This window comes from Triplophysa dalaica, chromosome 4, assembly GCF_015846415.1.
Source record: "Triplophysa dalaica isolate WHDGS20190420 chromosome 4, ASM1584641v1, whole genome shotgun sequence".
Classification (NCBI taxonomy): domain Eukaryota; kingdom Metazoa; phylum Chordata; class Actinopteri; order Cypriniformes; family Nemacheilidae; genus Triplophysa; species Triplophysa dalaica.
In genome coordinates, this window is record NC_079545.1 from 9,269,485 (window position 1) to 9,288,475 (window position 18,991).

Genomic DNA, 18,991 nt, shown 5'->3' on the forward strand with positions numbered 1-18,991 from the left:
TCCTTATTAATTTTAACATATGAACCATGAAGATGGTTACAGTGTATGGGTCAAGAACAAGAATGTCAGTGTTCTACAGATGTCTAATCAAAACCTTCATTCACTGAATCAATGGCTGGACATAGATTTTTTTTGACAGAATATAGAACTAGAACAAATGACGAGTTTGGTTCCAAAATGAGATAAAAAAATCTCAAATCGTGTTTTTATTGCATTTTATTTTGTTAGTTATTGTCGTTATTGTTGTTAGTTATTGTCGCTTAAATCAAAACAAACCAACTGCAGTTTAATTAAAATTAATTGGAATACACAATAAAAAACATGATTTCTGAACATTTTTAAAAACTTGAGATCTCATTTTGGAACCAAACTCTTCAAATATGAGATCAATTGATACTAAACAATAAGCATTAAATGGGTGCATGTGAAATTTAGGATTTAATTTTCGCTTTAAATCTTTATATTATAAGGACGGTAAGAACTAAAGCTTTTGAGCAATTATTATGTAAATATAAAATCTAATTTATAATGTGATGTTTAACATGTGGGTTTTTAACCAACCTGCTCAGTTGTGTTTCAATACTTGCAGTCACACATTCAGATCAAGTGCACATGTGTGCACAAGCTTGTTAATAGTTGCTAAAAGGATATACAAAGCTTTCTTGAAACCCTCCGCGACACAAAAGTGACTTTCAGCTCACTGTGGCGGGAAATGAATGATAAGTGACAGCAGGGGGCGCTGCCGCTGCGTCATGCCGGAAATCTGCCATGACAACCGCAGGCGCAGACTTCCAGTTTGAATTTTGCAGCGGGGAACAGGTTCGTTAATTTCCACGCGTTTAACTTTTTAGTGAAAGCACTAGATTACATTTCTATTTAAATACGTTTGTACAATCTTGTAAAACGTGAGATTGGAGGTCTGGTGGTTGGTATGGACCTGTGGAAAGCGGAGAGGCTGAACGCGCCGTCGGACTTCATGAAAGCTCCTGACGGAGGTAAACAAACAACAACAGCAGCATAAAGACACACGTAAACCAGCTAAAATGAAACAATCCTATGTATCAAATGGTTTGTTGATATCTGGCTGTGTATTAGGTGTTTTTTTATGTATCGGTTTACACGACAAGCAGTGACAGATTATGTTATCTTGCTGTGCGTGCGTCACTAACGTCAACATAATTTAATTTATTGATTATGCGTATGTGTTTTGACTTAATAATTAAAGGAGTAATTCACCATCAAAATATATTTTTTCAAATATAAATTTTACTCATGCCCCTGTCATCCAAGATGTTTATGTATTTGTTTCTTCAGTCGGAAGGAAATGAAGGTTTTTGATGAAAACATTCCAGGATTTTTCTCCATATAGTGGACTTCAATAGACTCCAAATGGTTGAAGGTCAAAATGACAGTTTCAGTGCAGCTTTAAAGGGCTTTAAACCATAGATCCATGACCACACCATGAATAAAGGTCTTATCTAGCGAAACGAGCTGTCATTTTCATCAACAACAAAAAAAATGTATATGCTTTATAAACACAAATGCTTACCTTGCTCTGTTCTGCAATGCGCGTTCATGACTTCACTTAATTCGTAATTACGTTGAAAACTTGCACAATTAACTTGTAAATACTGACTCTGTTCTTCTGCCTACGTCAAGCGTGACCTTTTCACCGTTATAAAATATTTTGTGAAGTCATGAACGCGCATGGCAGAACATAGCAAAACAAGCATTTCTATTTATAAAGCATATACCATTTTTTTTAAACGATTATTTCCCTAGATAAGACCTTTATTCATCATCTGGTATGGTTTAAAGCCCTTTAAAGCTGCACTGAAACTGTCATTTTGACCTTCAATCGTTTGGAGTCTATTGAAGTCCACTATATACAGAAAAATCCTGGAATGTTTTCGTCAAAAACCTTAATTTCTTCTAGACTAAAGAAACAAATACATAAACGTCTTGGATGACATGGGGGTGAGTAAATTATCATGAACATTTCTTTTAAAAATGAACTACTCCTTTAAAAGGTTATATGAAACATCATAGTGAATTCATTTAAGGAACATGCAAATATGTTAAAATGTGTCAGTTGTGACTGTCTGACTGCCCCTTTGTCCTGTAGCATCCGGCAGTGAGGCTGCTCCTCTGATGACCCCTGCTCAGTTTACTGGGGGTCCTCTGTCTCTGCCCACTAACTCACATACAACACCCATCCAAGCCACGGCCACACCTGCAGCTACACACACCACACCCCCTTCCAAATTCGGCGAGGTGGGTCTGAGCTGGAAAGAGACTGCTGGGGTTGAACCGAGGAGTTTAGGCCACCACAAACACCAGAGCGAGAATACACAGCAGCGTTCCGATCGCAAGTAAACAAACACAAATACAGTATCACCTCACGACACACGTGCATGCTGTTGTCTTATTTGCTGATGCTTAAAACACACCATTTCCCATCTAATTTATCTGTTCATTTCATTGTACTTCTTCGTCTTTCAGGGTACTAGAAGATGAAAGGCGCAGCTCAAAGGTCTCGCTGCAAGAGTTAGAAACTTTAAGAGAAGAGAAAGAAGTGATGAGAGGAGAGATGGAGCGTCTAAGAGGAATACTGGAGTGCCTAAAAGAGCAGATCGGAGACCAGCAGGACCACATAAACAGGTACAAACATTTAAAATGACCGAATGCAGGTCGATTCAATTCACTGTGTGATGTGACCGATACGACTCGTGTTTGTGTACAGACAGTGTACAGAGCGTGATGAGTTACACAGCGAGTTAAAGAGTTGCAAGGCTGAGCTCAGTATAAGCGGAGGACAGGTAAATGCTTCCATGTGCTCTTCAAACTCTTGTGATTAGAACGTACTGTAGGCTAATATCACACCTGAACGCTGTCTTTCTTTGCATCTAGAATTTTACCCTAAAAAGTGAATATGAGTTAAAGCGACAGTGTTTGGAGAGAGAGTTGCAGGACTCAAAGCGAGAGATGGAAAGGCTGCAGCTCAAACTTGAGGAGCAGGTAAGACATGTGGTGTCCCATATTTGGACACGAGACACAATTTGAGTTTTTACATTGACATTACATGTATTCATTTAGCAGACGCTTTTATCCAAAGAGACTTACAGATGGGGTAAACGATGGAAGCAATTGGGACGGCATTAGGACAACAACGTCCGTATTAATAGTCAAACAGATACGTTAACATCATTTTGCTTGTAATTACTTTTAACCAAAAGGTCTCAAGGTCATAAATAATGCATACATGACAGTGTTTTGAACTTGGCCTGTCAGGTCCAAAGCAATTTTATTGTTCAATATACATTTACTAAGTCTGTCATTATGAATTTCAGAACAGGATTGATGAAGCTGCACAGGAAGTGACCTCGCTTAGACTCCAACTACAGGAAGGGATTTCAGAGAGGGACGACCTGAGGAATCAACTGAGGTAATAAGGAAAAACACTCTTGCTAATTCTGAAGGACATGTCATCATGGGTGTTAAATCATGTCAAGTGGTTTGTGTTTGTGCAGTGTTCTGAACAACTCGCTTTTGGAACAGTCCGAGAATGTACAGAAACTGCGGAGATACATTGGCGGCAACGTCACAGAGAGAAAAGAAGAGGAAGATCTTAAAAAACAAATACAGGTTCACGCAAATTCGAACACATACTGGTTTAAAAATGCCATCAGCGTATTTCTTATAAATAAATAACCCACTGTATGTGATGCATGTTGAATTTTTGACCATTTTAGTCATATAAGGTTTACTCCTTTTGTATAGCATTTGGAGAAGGAAAAGGAAGGCTTGTCTGTATCTGTTCAACTGCTAAATGTCCGAGTCAAGTCAGCCAATGACATTCTGACCATTCAGGAAAAAGAGCTTGGCGAACAGGTCATAACACACACACACGTATACATATCATAATCGTGTTTAAAGTGAATGCATCACTTTTATGGTTTGTGGGGCTTTGATCATTGAATTTGTATGTTTAAAAGCGCTTTGTGTCTATGTGTAGGCACAATCTGACCCACTGTATTCTGGCAGTAAAGCTGTGCAGATGTTGAGTGTTTGGAGACAAAAGGTTTTCATGCTGCTTGTTAGACTACAAACCAGAGACTTGCAGCTCCACGCGGAGAAAACACATTTACAGAACATGGTAATGTAAAAACATTCATACATAGAGATACGGAATATACACATTGAGTAGAACTCCCAGTTCACCCCCGGAAAAAAATCTTTCATCATTTAATCGCCCTCAATTTTTTTGAAATCTGTATAAATGTATTTGTTCAAAGAAAGATATTTGGAAGAATGCTTGTAACCGAAGAGTTCCATAGTATTAACATAGTAGGAAAAATTACGGTAGCCTCAGAACCGTTCGCTTTCCTAAATTCTTCATAATATCTTCTTTTGTGTTCAACAGATTTATAAAGCATTTTTCATACTAAAGTAGTCAATGGTAGTTTGGTTACAAGCATTCTTTCAAATATCTTTCTCTGTGTTCATCAGAACAAATCAATCTATACAGATTTGGAATACCTTGAGGGTGACTTAAAGATGACAGAATTCTCATTTTTAGGTGAAACGTTCATTTAAAAGTATATACTGTAAACCCAGATAAGTTAAGCTAACGCAAAACATTTGTGGAAACTTATCACCTCATAACTTTGAGGTTGATAACTCAATTCTTTTACATTTATATTTAGTCAATTAGCAGACGCTTTTATCCAAAGCGACTTACAGGTGGGGACTTACAGGTTTGAGTAATGTACACTTAACAGTTTTGTAATGTAAACTAAAAATAATTAATTCGGAATAAACTCAATTTACATTTACCTGAGTTTAACTTATCTATGTTGTCATGAAGGAACAACAGCCAGTTAAAGTTGTAGTATTACTAACGTAATGTCTTAAGATTTTTTTTCTGTTTTCCTCCTAAATGCTCTGCACAATGGTAACCTCATTAAAATCACTAATGTCACAAAACTCTTTAAATAACAGAACAATACAGAATACTCAACATTTATAAGCCTCCTCCCATTCTAAAATAACACTTTATTTTGAAATTTACTTCCATTTTTCAGTCCACACAAAGCATGCTGGGAATAGCTCTGACGTCATTAGAAGATATAAAAAATTTTAGTTCAGTGACTTCTTATTTTTGTGTCCCTGGACCTCAAAATATCAAAATAGTTAAAAACACAAATAAATAAATGAACTTTGTCACAGTATTGAGTAGAGTTTGCTTATTTTAAATGATCAGATTGTACTGTTCGGGAATACAGGAATCAGCAAGAAATAAATTATCTCGTAATTTAATCACACCCGTTTCAGACATATATGCATTTTTTTATTCAGTCTAATACAAAGATTTTAATAGAAAATATCCATGTGTGCAGGTTTCTTCTTTACAGCAAGAAGCAGAATGTTTACAGTCACAGAACAGTGTACTGCAGCACCACCTAGAGGACAAGACGGCTCAGTTGGAGCTACAGCATGTACATGCTCAGGTACACAGACATATACATGCACATGTAAAGACCAAGGGTCAGGTGAATTGAAGCAGTTATTGTACTAGAGTACATTCTGTATACCCAAATTTCCAGAGCTTTGCTAAACTACAACGCGTAAAACATGTTTAAAGGGATACTTCAGGCAAGAAACAAAATCTCCCCATGTTTCACCCTCAAGGCATCCTAACTGAATATGACTATCTTCTTGAAAAATAATGCAGTCCAAGTTATAATACCACGTATATTTTTATTTCCAAGCTGTAGAATGTCTTAGCAAAGGTCTTCTGGAGCGAATCAATGCGTTTGTTTAAGAGAAATATCCATATTGAAAACCCTTTAACATTAATGTCTAGCTTCCGTTATCCCACGGTAGCATGTGAACCTGAGGCTTTTTTTTCCGGCAAATGATGCAGACGTAAGTTCTGGTGACGAATGTTTTGTTCCAATAGGATGCTTTCTCCTCTGTGCAGTAGCTTTTTTTTATCGTCATTTTCCGGAAAAACAAACCTCTTATTTCCCATGCAGCTGAGGGATAACGGAAGTAAGACATTGCATTATATTATAAAAATTCTAATAATGTGCAATCCCTGGGATCAAATCCATGACTTTGGTGTTGTTTGCACCATGCTCTAACCACTGAGCTACAGAAAAGCTGTACTAACAGAAAAAACGTTGTCAATATAGATATTTTATTTTATTATTATTAGAGTTGAGCCGGATACTCTGCTGAAACGAGTATCCGGTACGGATAAAGCACTTTTGCCGAGTACGAGTATCATACGAGTAATACGAGTCAATATCTGTGCTCGGATTGAATAAAAATCCTCATTGGGTAGCTGACTGTGTCTGCGTTCTGTGATAAGCTAGTCACAGCGCCCCTCCCCTACACACATACAGATGTATTGTGTTGCTGACTGTAACCCGCTCTGCTCACTCACACACAGAACACTGAGAAGAGAACAGCTCTCTCTCTCTGTCTCTCCCTCAGTCACTCGGGTTCGCGGGTCTTTTCCGTTAACGTTTAGGGTTTCTTCAGCTATTGGTTTGTTTTTTACTTCGGTTTGCAGTACTTACTTATTAACCAGTAGAGTTTTGATAACGTGGGGTTTGTTCAGACTGGGTGCTTGGTAGAATGCGACTCACGTTGCGTTATGTTGAGATGAAAACTCTTGTTCATTACATTTTACTTAATAATTGCAACCGCATGTGTTGTATTCATTGTTGCAAAACTTTTTCTGTATATAGTTCGTTTGTTATCGTGATCAAAACCATTGAAGCTCAATGCTGATGCTGTCATGTAAATAGTTTTCTAATCAGCAATAAATATAACAAATTCTGATCAACCCATATCAATTGCACGCTTAAAATAACATACCGGTTAAAACCGCCCATCTCAAGACAACCTAACCCACATCCAGGTTAAATCCCGCCCACTTCCGGGTTAGGCCCCGCCCAGTCCGAGTACATATACAGATAATTCATATGGTTAACAGATACAGATACAGATACAGATAATGCTGTACTTGCTCATCCCTAATTATTATAACTCTGACTGCAGTATTCTTAAAAATGAAAGACATATTCAGTCAGAAGAATGGGACCAAATTCCAACACCGAAACTGATTACCTCGATGCCCAGACGTCTTCAAACTGTTTTGAAAAGAAGAGGAGATGAACCGTGGTAAACATGCCTGCGTCCCAACTTTTTTGAGACCTGTAGCTGGCAATCAAATTTGAAATGAGCTCATTTTGTGCATAAAATTGTTACATTTCTCAGTTAAAACATTCGTTATGGTCTCTATATTCTATGTATGATTTTAAAGTCTTTAGTTTTCATTTTATTCACATTTAAAAAAAGTCCCAACATTTCCGCAATTCAGATTTTTTACAAGAATGCATTTATTTGAAAGGGGTGATATGACATGGCTTAAACTAATATTATGGTTTGTTTTAGATATAATGCAAGGGGTATATACGATTTAAGGTTCAAATGCGCTGTATTTTCCACATACCAGATCTCCCCAATGCGCCGTCTCTGAAACGAGCAGACTTTTTACAATGCTCATCGCACTGTAAAGCGAGTTGAGCTATCATTGGCCAGTTAACCAGTGCGTATTGATTGGTGGAATACTTTACTTTTGTTAAGTAAAAATTCCCCCACGAATGACCTACCGTATTTTGACGAACGCAGAGCTACTGTGATAATATTAGTCCCGTGCGAATCGGCACCCCCATTATTTGTGACGCTTTTGGAGGTTTATCCACCGTTTGCGAATAATGGAGGATGTTTTGAAATGTTTTGATAATAATTTTGTTGCTGGGTCACTTCCATACATTGCAAATACGGTTGTTTAGACCGGGAGTCTCCAGTTTATTTATTTATCATGGAAACTCCTGTTACATTGTCAGTATTTGAGACCCGTGATCACGAGCCGGACAGAAAATCGCCGCGATCGCGGTGACAGGTACGGTCATATATCATTAAACACCACACGACAATAGACTAAACTATACGCGAAGCCTTGCCATCACATCCGGGAAATCAGTCAGTAAATTTGAGTAAAATCACTTATCCCGTGCGAATGCGTCACATGATCACAAACAATCTCTGCAATTATTACAAATGACCAGAGGTCCCCAGTTAATATTGATCCCGTGTGAATAGGGCTTTAGTCAAATCATACAACAAACTGACGTAGGTATGTGTGGGTGTGGTTACACGAGGTGTTTCAGGCAGGTCTGGGTGAGCATTCGCTTTTAGATGGAATGCATCTTTTATTCCGACACTTAAATTTGAGCAATTTTACGTGTCTATTATATGCATGGGCAATTTATAACTGTGTGGTCAGACCAAACGCGAATGAAGCGTTATGCGAGAGTGATTTACATGTTAAGTCAATGCAAAGACGCGGTAGACCTACTTGCGGCTAGAACGAGGCGGCGTGATTCGCGAGAACGAGGCGGTGCGATTCGCGCGAATTGACCGAGTTGAACAACATGAACGTTTGCGAAAATTTGTGGCACGTTAACCAATCAGGAGCTTGCCCTAGTAGTGAGGTGATTATGATGTTGCGAGCGGAGGCAGAAATCCCAAACAACAATGGAGGACAAAATCATCCCTGCTGTATGTGGATACCTGGAGCTGTACGATACATCTTACTTTTATCAAAACAGAAATAAAACGGATCTTGCTTGGAAGAAAGTGAGTGAGGAGGTCGGACAATTGAAAGTGGTCAAAAACGACCTTTACACAATTTGAGCAATATATATACGAGACTGGAGCAGCCTGGCAGAAGCCCCTCCAATGATGCAAATTTGTGTCTGCAATGAAGTGAATTTGACGCGCGAATGAAGGGATTGAACTCAAAATGTTCAAGGGTCCAACTATGCGCGAAAAGCGCAATTTATTCGCGCAAGTCGCATTTGGTCTGAACACACAGTAAACCGCCAAAGACACAGAAAAACACGTGTTCGCGCCATATGACCCCTTTACAATTGATGTGATACCTACTGTATTCCAGTTAAGACCTTTTCAATGTCAGCTTCAACTGGAAAAAACTTTTCCCCAACCTTCATGTGCTCATCTTGTTCTGCATTCTTTATTTCTGCTGGTTTTACAGACTAAGCTTGTTTAATCGAGTTCAGTGCACTTGTCTGGCGTAATATTTAATCATCATATTATTCATCTGTCATTATTCCTTGCATGCAGAGCTTCTGCCGAAATGATCAACTGTGTTTCATAGTGACCGCAATAAAGCTCTTCTCCTAAGAAGCCTGCAGGCAGGTGTGTGTTTCTGACAGCCTGTGTGCTTGACTCTGTGTCTGTGTGTCCAGGGCGTACAGCAGCGGTTGGACAGTGCTCTACAGGAGAACGAACGACTCAAAGAGCAGAATAAAAGCTCTGAGAAATCTCTGATTAAGATCAGCGAAACGGCACACAGGTAGCACACGCACTAACACACTCTCACACCCCGCGCGTTTAACCTTTAATTGGCTTGAAACACTCTCCTTAAGTGAACTTATCACTTTCATGTTAATCTTTTGACTACACTTCCCTTGAAGTCCTGATGATCGTGAGTTTCAAACATCGAAGAGGATGCAAAATGTTGGATATTATGTATCCTCAATAAAAACCATGGATATGACTTCGGATTGTTGATCTTAAATACATCAAAGTGGATGTTTTTTTAGTCCTACACCCTACAGCATGGCAATATGACTCATCCCGACGATTCTGATTGGCTGTGATTTTTACCATCTCACAAAAAAGCAATGCTGTTTCTTCATGTGCCTATTTTGGATGATGTCTAAGTCTCTTAGTTTAAAAAAGTCTTTAAAATACCAACGTGACTGTTATGATTAGATTAAAGTTGACTGTTCCTCCGACCAAACCCCTGAAGATGTCTCATCCATAAACATCTGTCTCTTCTCATGTTTCTCTTTAATTCCGCGCTTCGCTACGCGCCTCCGTCACAAGAGTGATGTCAGCCGTAGATGTGAAGGCAGGTCAGATGGAAGCAGTTCGGTCTAGTGTAAGTCAGCTCAACCGAAGACTCGCCTTTGCTGCCAAACGGCTGGACACCGTACATGGTGAGAGTGTCATCTGTGTGGGGGTCGGGCCGCGTAAGTGTGTGCTAGTTTTAATGTAGTTTCACGTATGTGTCTGGTTCGTCCGCAGGGCTGCTGTTGAGGAAAGAAGCTCTGTGGAGAACCAAACAAGCTACAAGGTCCCCGGAGCCGCAGGTGTCCGAGAGGTACAGACACGTGGAGACAGGAAATCTCATTATGTGTCACCATAACCAATAAATCATTGCAATTTGATTTATATTCATTAAGATGTTTTTACGCAACACTGAATTAAACATTTAAAACTCATCTTGCAGAATTACACATTACACTAAGTTTATATGACAACAGCCAATTTGAAATGTTTACTGTCGCATGATGTGTATCATTTAATTTACTAGTATTAGCAAAACACTAGGCGGCCATGAGTGCGTACTTGCACACAGCATGCAGCATGCTGGTTTCCATTCCGAATTTCATTGTCTTTGTAACAGCTTAATTAAGAGCCTCCAGGCCGAGGTGGCCCTGTTGAGTGGGGAGAGTGATAAACTCACGCAGGAGCTCAAACGCACACCAGACCTCATCCAGGCATCCCTGTTTGATCTACAGCAGCAGCGTATGTACATCTACTATAACCAAACAAGAAACGTCTAGCACACTTAGGACACGACGGTGTGTTCATTCCTCCTTTGCAGGAGAGAGAGACGTAGTCCTCCTGAAGGACGCACTGTCATGCAGTAAAGAGGAGTTGAAGGCATCAGAATCGAGCCAGATGCAGATTCAGAGACATTGTGAGGAGCAAGAGGGGACCATCGCGGAGCTCCGTGCTGAGGCCCATAGACTACAGCAACAGGGCGATTCAGGTTTGTGGGTGGTGAATGTCAGTTTAATTATGGAGCGTATTTACTTCTTTTTGAAGATGTTAAAACGGACTGGGTGTATGCGCAGTTGTGCACAGATTATCAGAAGTCGAGAGTATGTGTGCAGAGAAGCTCAAAGACATGGAGGCTCAAGTCAACACTGCAAGGAGAGAGCACACAAAAGCAGGTACGTTACACATTAATGTAAATAATAGCATGGTATGTGCTTGTGACACAACTGCACACACACACACTCTGTTTTGTATCCCTGTGTGCAGTGGTGGCTTTGCGACAGGTACAGAGGCAGGCGGAGAGAGAGAGAGAGCAGATGAAAGAGGCAGAGAGAGAGAGAGCTGAGCACACAAACATGCAAATCACACAACTGCGAAAACAGCTGAAACACAAGGATAAAGACCGCAACCTTCTCCTAGTGAGTGAGACAAACACACACACTCGCATATTGGCTCAGGTTGACGCTCAGTTCTCTGCTGTGCATTATTTTGTGTCTTCATGCAGGCTGTGGTTCAGGAACAGGGTTTAATGAATGAATATAAAAGACTGAGAAGATCAGCCATTCAATCGACTGAAGCTTTAAAACAAAAACATCATCAGTCTGAAAGCAGAAATCCTCCAACACCTGAAAGTAAGCATGGGTTCAGACTCATGATCATTATTTCAAATAGTGTAAACGCATTAAACCACATGAGAATTTATGAATGATTGCAACTTCTCTCTCAGGTCTGCTGGGGGCGCTGCAGGCTCTTACCGCAGCAGTGATGGACAGCTCGGAGGAGGAGGATGAAGAGGGTCAGGCCTTCAATGTAACACAAACACCCCCTGGTGCCGATACACGTAAAGAATTGGGCTGAACGCACCATTCAGTTCTCTATCGCTGTCTGTCAAAACACTCTCACAGGATTTGACGTCTGTTTTATAATTGAATAAAAGAGGTTTTTGTCTAATTTGGACAGCTTGCTGGATTACAGATCTCTTTCAGTGCCTTTACATCAACTTTGTATTGGCTTCCGTTAGGGCTCTCAATTGATTAACATGTTGTACTCAAATGTGCTCGATTTTAAATGCAGATGTAGATGAATCTAGACATTTGGAAAGATTATCGAGGGCGAATATTTCGGCATATTCAGAACCGCTCCGGCATATGTCCATAATCGATTTTTTTCCTCCCTCAATATACCATTTCGCCTGGATTTGCCGGATCTCTGGAATTAGTAGGTTGTAACCTACGCAATATTTCCGGTTAAAGTTATGAATAATCGGTGTGTGTTTAACCACTTTTCACATTTTTCCTGGTCGAGTTCTTCACGCTTTTAAAGCATCTCCATAGAGTGCATCCATAAAAAATTTAAATCACCTTCAGAGAGTATAACTTGGAATTCAGCCAGAGCGACACTGTATTTGTGTGTGTGTGTTGTAAAGAGAAAAGCATCAATCCCTGACTGCTTTTTATCTTTATAAGGCTGGCAATCCATCTCGCTCTGAGACAGAAACTTTTTGTTGTCCCTTAAGATGCATTCCCTGAATGAAAAGTGACGTTGCTCATGTAACCATTTTGCTGAACTGCAGCCGGCCCAGAAACGCAAAGAGCTACCAAACAAGATTTGAATGGATATGAATGCATGGAAGTGTCTGTAGAAGCAATAGACGGTTGACCGCCGCTCTATTAGAATCTGAGGTGAGGTAAACAAACATACATGGACTAAATTGTTTGTATGTAATACAGATGTGTTCAAAATTATTCAACCCCCACTGAAATTGATTGTTTTGGTCGGTTTGACATTGATTATGATCATTCAGTCATCCTGCTTACAATTAAATCAAAGAGGCACGTGTAGGTCAGACAAATATAACATAACATTTATAATGAAATAACCACAAATGTCTTTTCTGAGCTCACATCATTATCAGTTTTATTCAACGCCCAAGTGACATTCAATCTTAGTACTTAGTACAACATCCTTTTACAGTTATAACAGCTTTTAAACGTGAAGCATAGCTTGACAAGTGTCTTGCAGCGATCTACGGGTATCTTCGCCCATTCATCATGGGCAAAAGCCTCCAGTTCAGTCACATTCTTAGGCTTGCGCACTGCAACTGCTTTCTTTAAGTCCCACCAGAGGTTCTCAATCGGATTTAAGTCTGGTGACTGCGATGGCCACTTCAAAATGTTCCATCCTTTAATCTGCAACCATGCTCTAGTGGACTTGGAGGTATGCTTGGGATCATTGTCCTGTTGAAAGGTCCAACGTCTTCCAAGCCTCAGGTTTGTGACGGACTGCATCACATTGTCATCCAATATCTCCTGGTACTGAAGAGAATTCATGGTACCTTGCACACGCTGAAGTTTCCCAGTACCTGCAGAAGCAAAACAGCCCCAAAGCATGATTGACCCCCCGCCATGCTTCACAGTAGGCAAGGTGTTCTTTTCTTCATAGGCCTTGTTCTTCCTCCTCCAAACATAACGTTGATCCATGGGCCCAAACAGTTCTAATTTTGTTTCATCAGTCCACAGAACACTATCCCAAAACTTCTGTGGTTTGTCCAAATGACTTTTGGCATACTGCAGTCGACTCTTCTTATTCTTTGGGGACAGCAAGAGGGTGCGCCTGGGAGTTCTGGCATGGAGGCCTTCATTACGCAGGGTGTGCCGTATTGTCTGAGCAGAAACTTCAGTACCCACATCTGACAAATCTTTTCTCAGTTCCTCAGCAGTCACACGGGGACTTTTCTCCACTCTACGCTTCAGGTAGCGCACAGCAGTCGAAGTCAGCATCTTCTTTCTGCAACGACCAGGTAGCGTTTCAACAGTGCCCTTTGCCTTGAATTTGCGAATGATGCTTCCTATGGTGTCTCTTGGTATGTTTAACATCTTTGCAATCTTCTTATAGCCATTGTCCTTCCTGTGAAGAGTAATCACCTGTTCTCTTGTCTTCCTGGACCATTCTCTTGACCTCACCATGTTTGTAACCACACCAGTAAATGTCTAGAAGGAGTATCACAGTCATTTTAAAGCTGCCTAATTGGTGCTTATTAGGCTTTATTGGTGCTCCCTGATATCCACAGGTGTTTTCAATACCTGATTGAAAACACTTCATTGAACCTCTGTTCTTCAGAGTGGTAGTCTTTAAGGGGTTGAATAATTATGTCAATGAAGAATTCACAAAAGAAACATTTACTACTGTATTACAAAACTAATTGATGTCATTTTAGTTGCATATGGTTCTTTAAGAAGTCCTTGTAGGATTTCATTCTGAATACAATTATAAATGTACACTAAATTCCCTAAAACCATTTACAGCATTGGGGGTTGAATAATTTTGAACACAACTGTATATCAGAGTATGTTCTGCATATCAAAAGGAAGTTCTGTATACACTTGAGATTTCACTCGTGAAAACCATCCACAGGCTTATATCTGAGTCTGACCTCAGCTCGATGGAAACCGTGGGATTTAATTCATCCTGACACACACATACTCTTTCCTACACTCGCTCTCACACACACTTTGCTCTCGGAGGGCGCTGTGCAGTTGGGGTTCAGGCCTCTAGCAGACGGACAGAGAGCTGCTGACAGGGCATGTTTGCGTAAGCCACACAAGGACGGGGAGAGTGCTTTCCTGGGGGGAACTTTTGGAGGACAGACAAACAGATGAATGCGCAGGAACGGTAGAGCTCCACTGCGTCCCCCAAGGGGGCTAAGTGGGGGAACTTAATGATGGATGAGGGTTTGATTTCCTCTGATATCTAAGAGGCCCTAAATAATTCCTCCCAGTATGTGGGGGCGGAAGACTTTGTGCCGCTGTTCTTTTGCCGACAGGCTGAGTTTGATCTCCTGCTCTCTGTGATGTCATCAGAACAGGCGTCACGGTAGCTGATCTATCCTGGTGGTGCCAAACATTCTTTAGCCACACCCCTAGCAACTATTTAAACACGTTTGCAGGTTCGTCCGTAACCTTAGAGAAAGACGTCTTAGAAAATTTGTGAATTTAAAATGTTAGAGGAAGAAGACTTGCAATGTGACAGTATAGTTTGACATTAAACACACAGATACAATCTGCATTCAAATATGTGGAGACAATTTAGAGCATGTTTGCAATGAACATCATAAATAAACTTTCCCTGTAGTACCACGTTTTCCGCAGCAGTGAGTGCTCGGGTTCTTAAGCAATCTTACGGGCTTTGTGTCTGTCCGGGGAAGACACAAAACTATGTTAAAGGGTAAGTTCACCCAAAAATGAAAATTCTGTCATCATTTACTCAACCTACATTCATTTCAAACCATTATGACTTTCTTCTGCAGAACACAAAAGGAGATATTTGAAGAAAGTTGGTTACTGAACAACCCATTCACTTCTATTACGTGCACAAAACCAATGCAAGTCAATGGGTGCATGTTAACAACGTCCTTCAAAATGTATTCTTTTATAACATTGAAAGTATACAGAGATAGGCGGACAAAAACATTATTCTCCCCCAAAAAGATATATACAGTATATAAAAAATGACATTTTATAAGTTCACCCTCGCAGATAAGCAGCTAAGTTGTAGGATGAATTGGTAAAGCATGGATATGAAGGTTATGCGTATTTGGTGTGCTGTGCTAGAAGTGGGCTCCGAGCTCACCGGGTCTATCCGAACCCCGAAGCAAAGCACTCTACCCTGGTCAGGGCAAGTGCCCCGGGCTCGGAACCGGCTTGAGCCCAGAACACACTCCCCGGGGGTCCTGCGGGACTGAAAGGAAAATGAGAGGAGCTGGGGTCAAGGAGGGATGTTAATCTTGCGAGATGCATCAGGTAAGACTTCTTGTCTATTTATGATGGAGCTTGCTTGAGCTGATAGGGTAAATGCTGTGATTGATGATGTTGTACCAGCCGAGATGATTGTGATGAGGTCACATGCTCAAGCTATATTTGATTGCTGATGATAGACCGGCGGGCTGATTATATGCTTAGGTTCCTCCCGAACTTTGTTAATAAAACTTCATGTCTTGTCATTTCGGGCCTTCATGACTTTTTTCTTTCGCAGAGCGCGGGGGAGGATATTTTAAAGAAAATTTAGGCGCATAAGTTGGTAACCGAACAGCATCGGCCTGTTAACCAGCCAGTTAATAACGTTCTTCAAAATATCTTCTTTTGTGTTCTGTGGAGGAGGGAGGAGAGTGCATGTCTGAAATGACAGGAGAGTGACTAAAGAATGTTTATTTTTGGGTTAACTATCCCTTTAAATAACTGTACACATGTGATTATTAAAGTGTCTGTGACATGAATAAAAGCAAAAGTCTTTTGTGTTCTGCTGAAGAAAGAAAGTCAGACAGGTCTAAAATTGCAGGGTAAGTCTGAATCTGATGATGGCTGAACGTAAATGTAAATATAAATCAAACTAAGGTTATTTGTCATGACTTGTAGTGTTGAAAAAGCCCTATAGGATAGATTTTATTTGAATAGTAATACAAAAAATAGAAAAATGCAATAGCTGTTAAAATGTTAAAATCCTTGTGGTTCTGCATTAAATCTCTGAATCTGATTTGTTCTTTGAATAGTGTGTAAGACGGCAGAGACAAGTTAGGAATGTGTTGGTACTTAATACTGTGTGTGAGTATGTGTGCGCTCAGGGCAAGACTCTTTGCTTCAGTGGGCCAGCTCTGAGGAATCTCTGCCTGGAAAAAATGCGGGGAATAAATGATGAAGGAGAAAAAGAGAAAGAAAGAGTGATGTCTGTTAAGGCTGTGTTGTTATGTGTGTGTGTGTGTGTGCTCAACCAACCATGGGTTCCTATTACAGACTGTGAGTGAGGGATGTAAACACACACACACAAACACACACACAGAAAAATGACTGCTTCGCTTTGGTCCCCTATATATTCATATCAGGTGCTTCATGTGTGCTGTGTTTGTGTCAAATATTCTCATCACTTTCAGCCCGTGTTTCATCCAGTTTCTGAAGTGGACAATCGGCACCACATCAGACCTGTGAACAATATAAAAAAATTCAATTTTCTAAATCAAATTGTTTAGAAGGTTTGGCTATTGTTTGGTGATTCATCCCTTTAGTGAATAAACGAGAAAAGAATTGCACGCGTTGCAGTTACTGCTCAGGATGCAAATTGGGATTTTATCTTCCGGTCAGCAGTCACGCACTGACAATGAGCTGATTATTGCTAGTTAGTTAACTTGCTAGCTATTGTTGACGTTTCATTATTTAAAAAATCATCTGTCATTGGTGTAATCACTTTAAGGACCTTAAATTATGCACATTTAACTTTTTGTGTTGTTCCATATCCAGCGATAGATGATTTCATCAGCCGCACACGCCTGGCCCAAAGTTAACTTGTAAAATGTATTTACATATTAATTTATATTCATATTTTATTGTATATTAATTGTATTAAATTATATTAAAATTACTTAACAGTCATAGATTCCTTGCGGATGTCTACCGGAAGTTAAGTTTATGTTGTTGCTGCTGAAACCATATATAACCCAATAGAAATGACCATCTAGTTTTGCACAACAGCAAAAAAAAATGTATTATTAAATAATTGTATTAGCTCCAGTTTATGTACTTCTTTAAGCTAGATAGGTTATAACAATCCCTTATTAAATAACTTTGTCAGGATTAAGGCTTTATTTTAAGGCCGCTAGCCTTTAATTTTCTTCACAGCCATATGTTTTGCTACCTGCCTTCTATTTCAAAGAGTATTTGATTTATTCTGTCTAGTGCCAAAATTGCAAAATGAGACATCGATATATGTTCTGTTTTCCGTAAGAGACCATTCCTTAATTTCGTCAACTTTTCTGAGTACACTAGCATACAAAGTCCTCAAAGCTGTAAAATACAGATTAAAGGATACAACTTCAGTTCTGATTACGTGGGGTCTTTAAAAGTGATGTTTTGGGACGAAGTGCCTTCTTGGAAAAAGGAATGAAAGCTGTTTATTGCTCTCTGTTTAATGCCCTTGAGGTACTTTCAAACTGTGGTTTGGTGCCCACTTGTGGGTTTATCTTGTGATGGATTGTACCTGTTAGATGGCTCCTGGAATTAAATAGTTTGGAGACCCCTAAGCTTGCATGCATCTTTTTGGAAGACTTCCAGTATGTTTGTGACAAATATGTGTCCTTCACGCCTCAAACTCCTAATCTCCAATGATGTCTTGGAAGGAACTGCTTTATTCTTGTTTGTCCGATTCTTCCTTCAGTGTGAAAATCGAGGGATTGCTGGAAAGCATTCTGCTTCAGTCTCATTGGATGACTGCCCACCAGCTGATGCCACTGGCCACATTTAACATCGCATCACTTCCTGCTCATTCATTATGGTGAGATTACTGCGACAGATGTGCACTGCATAGACTCATAATTTTTCTTTTATAATTGGTTAAGAATGAACATACCTGAACAGCTATGTTTTTAAGGTTGTCTGAAAATGATTCTCTAGCTTTCTCTCAAATACATTTCACACTTCTCGTAGAACATAGAGTATATACATTACTGTCATGAGGTATGATCAGAGAGAGCGCTCGCCTGCTGTTGTATCCAAATTATTCACAGCTTTCAGTTGTTATGTGGAGGGGTGAACTTTTCACTTGCCTGTATATAGGGCAGAAAATTCCCCAGGGCTTCTGATACATGTATGTGTTTGTGTGTGCTTGCGGATGTATGAATTACTCAGTTCCTTTAATCAATCACGTAAGCTGGCACCTATGTGGGCATGTATGAGCTTTGTCAGTAAGATGTTGCCATCTATAAGTCCTTAGTGACACCTGTTAGCATCAGCATCAAATGCTTATGCTAGCAAAATGCACAGATGGATGCGTGCATGATCCTGGTGAATCCTACAGTGTGGGGATCAAATGTCCCCACAAAGGAAGTACTACCAGTAATTTTTGTCCTTGTGGGGTTATTTTTGTTGGATCAATTATCATAAAAAAACATTACGGAAAATCCCTGTAAAACATGTAAACCAATTTGTGTTTGTGTGTGTATGTGTGTGTGTGTGTGTGTGTGAGAGAGAGAGGGAGAGAGTGCGTGTTTGACTCTCAA

The 18,991-nt window shown here is 40.0% G+C and overlaps 2 protein-coding genes across 4 annotated transcripts in view; both read left to right on the forward strand.

Annotated features, from left to right (window-relative positions):
* Window positions 1-540: 540 nt before the first annotated feature.
* Window positions 541-18,197, forward strand: cchcr1 (coiled-coil alpha-helical rod protein 1). Of its 3 annotated transcripts, XM_056745002.1 has the most exons (20): window positions 541-995; window positions 2,126-2,372; window positions 2,503-2,661; window positions 2,744-2,819; window positions 2,911-3,018; window positions 3,351-3,445; window positions 3,531-3,645; window positions 3,781-3,891; window positions 4,016-4,156; window positions 5,400-5,510; window positions 9,348-9,454; window positions 9,991-10,103; window positions 10,192-10,267; window positions 10,571-10,695; window positions 10,775-10,942; window positions 11,028-11,126; window positions 11,218-11,369; window positions 11,456-11,582; window positions 11,678-11,791; window positions 18,151-18,197. In XM_056745002.1, the coding sequence occupies exons 1-20, from the start codon at window positions 932-934 to the stop codon at window positions 18,153-18,155; spliced, it is 2,313 nt and encodes a 770-aa protein (XP_056600980.1). In that variant the 5' UTR covers window positions 541-931; the 3' UTR covers window positions 18,156-18,197. The 3 variants fall into 3 exon arrangements, with proteins under 3 accessions (XP_056600980.1, XP_056600978.1, XP_056600979.1); XM_056745000.1 differs by lacking the exon at window positions 18,151-18,197 and having other exon boundaries at window positions 11,678-11,907; XM_056745001.1 differs by lacking the exon at window positions 18,151-18,197 and having other exon boundaries at window positions 10,574-10,695; window positions 11,678-11,907.
* gria3a (glutamate receptor, ionotropic, AMPA 3a) overlaps window positions 18,151-18,991 on the forward strand; it is a 49,050-nt gene continuing 48,209 nt past the window's right edge. Inside the window, exon 1 of the mRNA XM_056744993.1 lies at window positions 18,151-18,267. The gene's annotated coding sequence lies outside the window, so the exon portion shown is untranslated. The remainder of the gene's footprint in view (window positions 18,268-18,991) is intronic.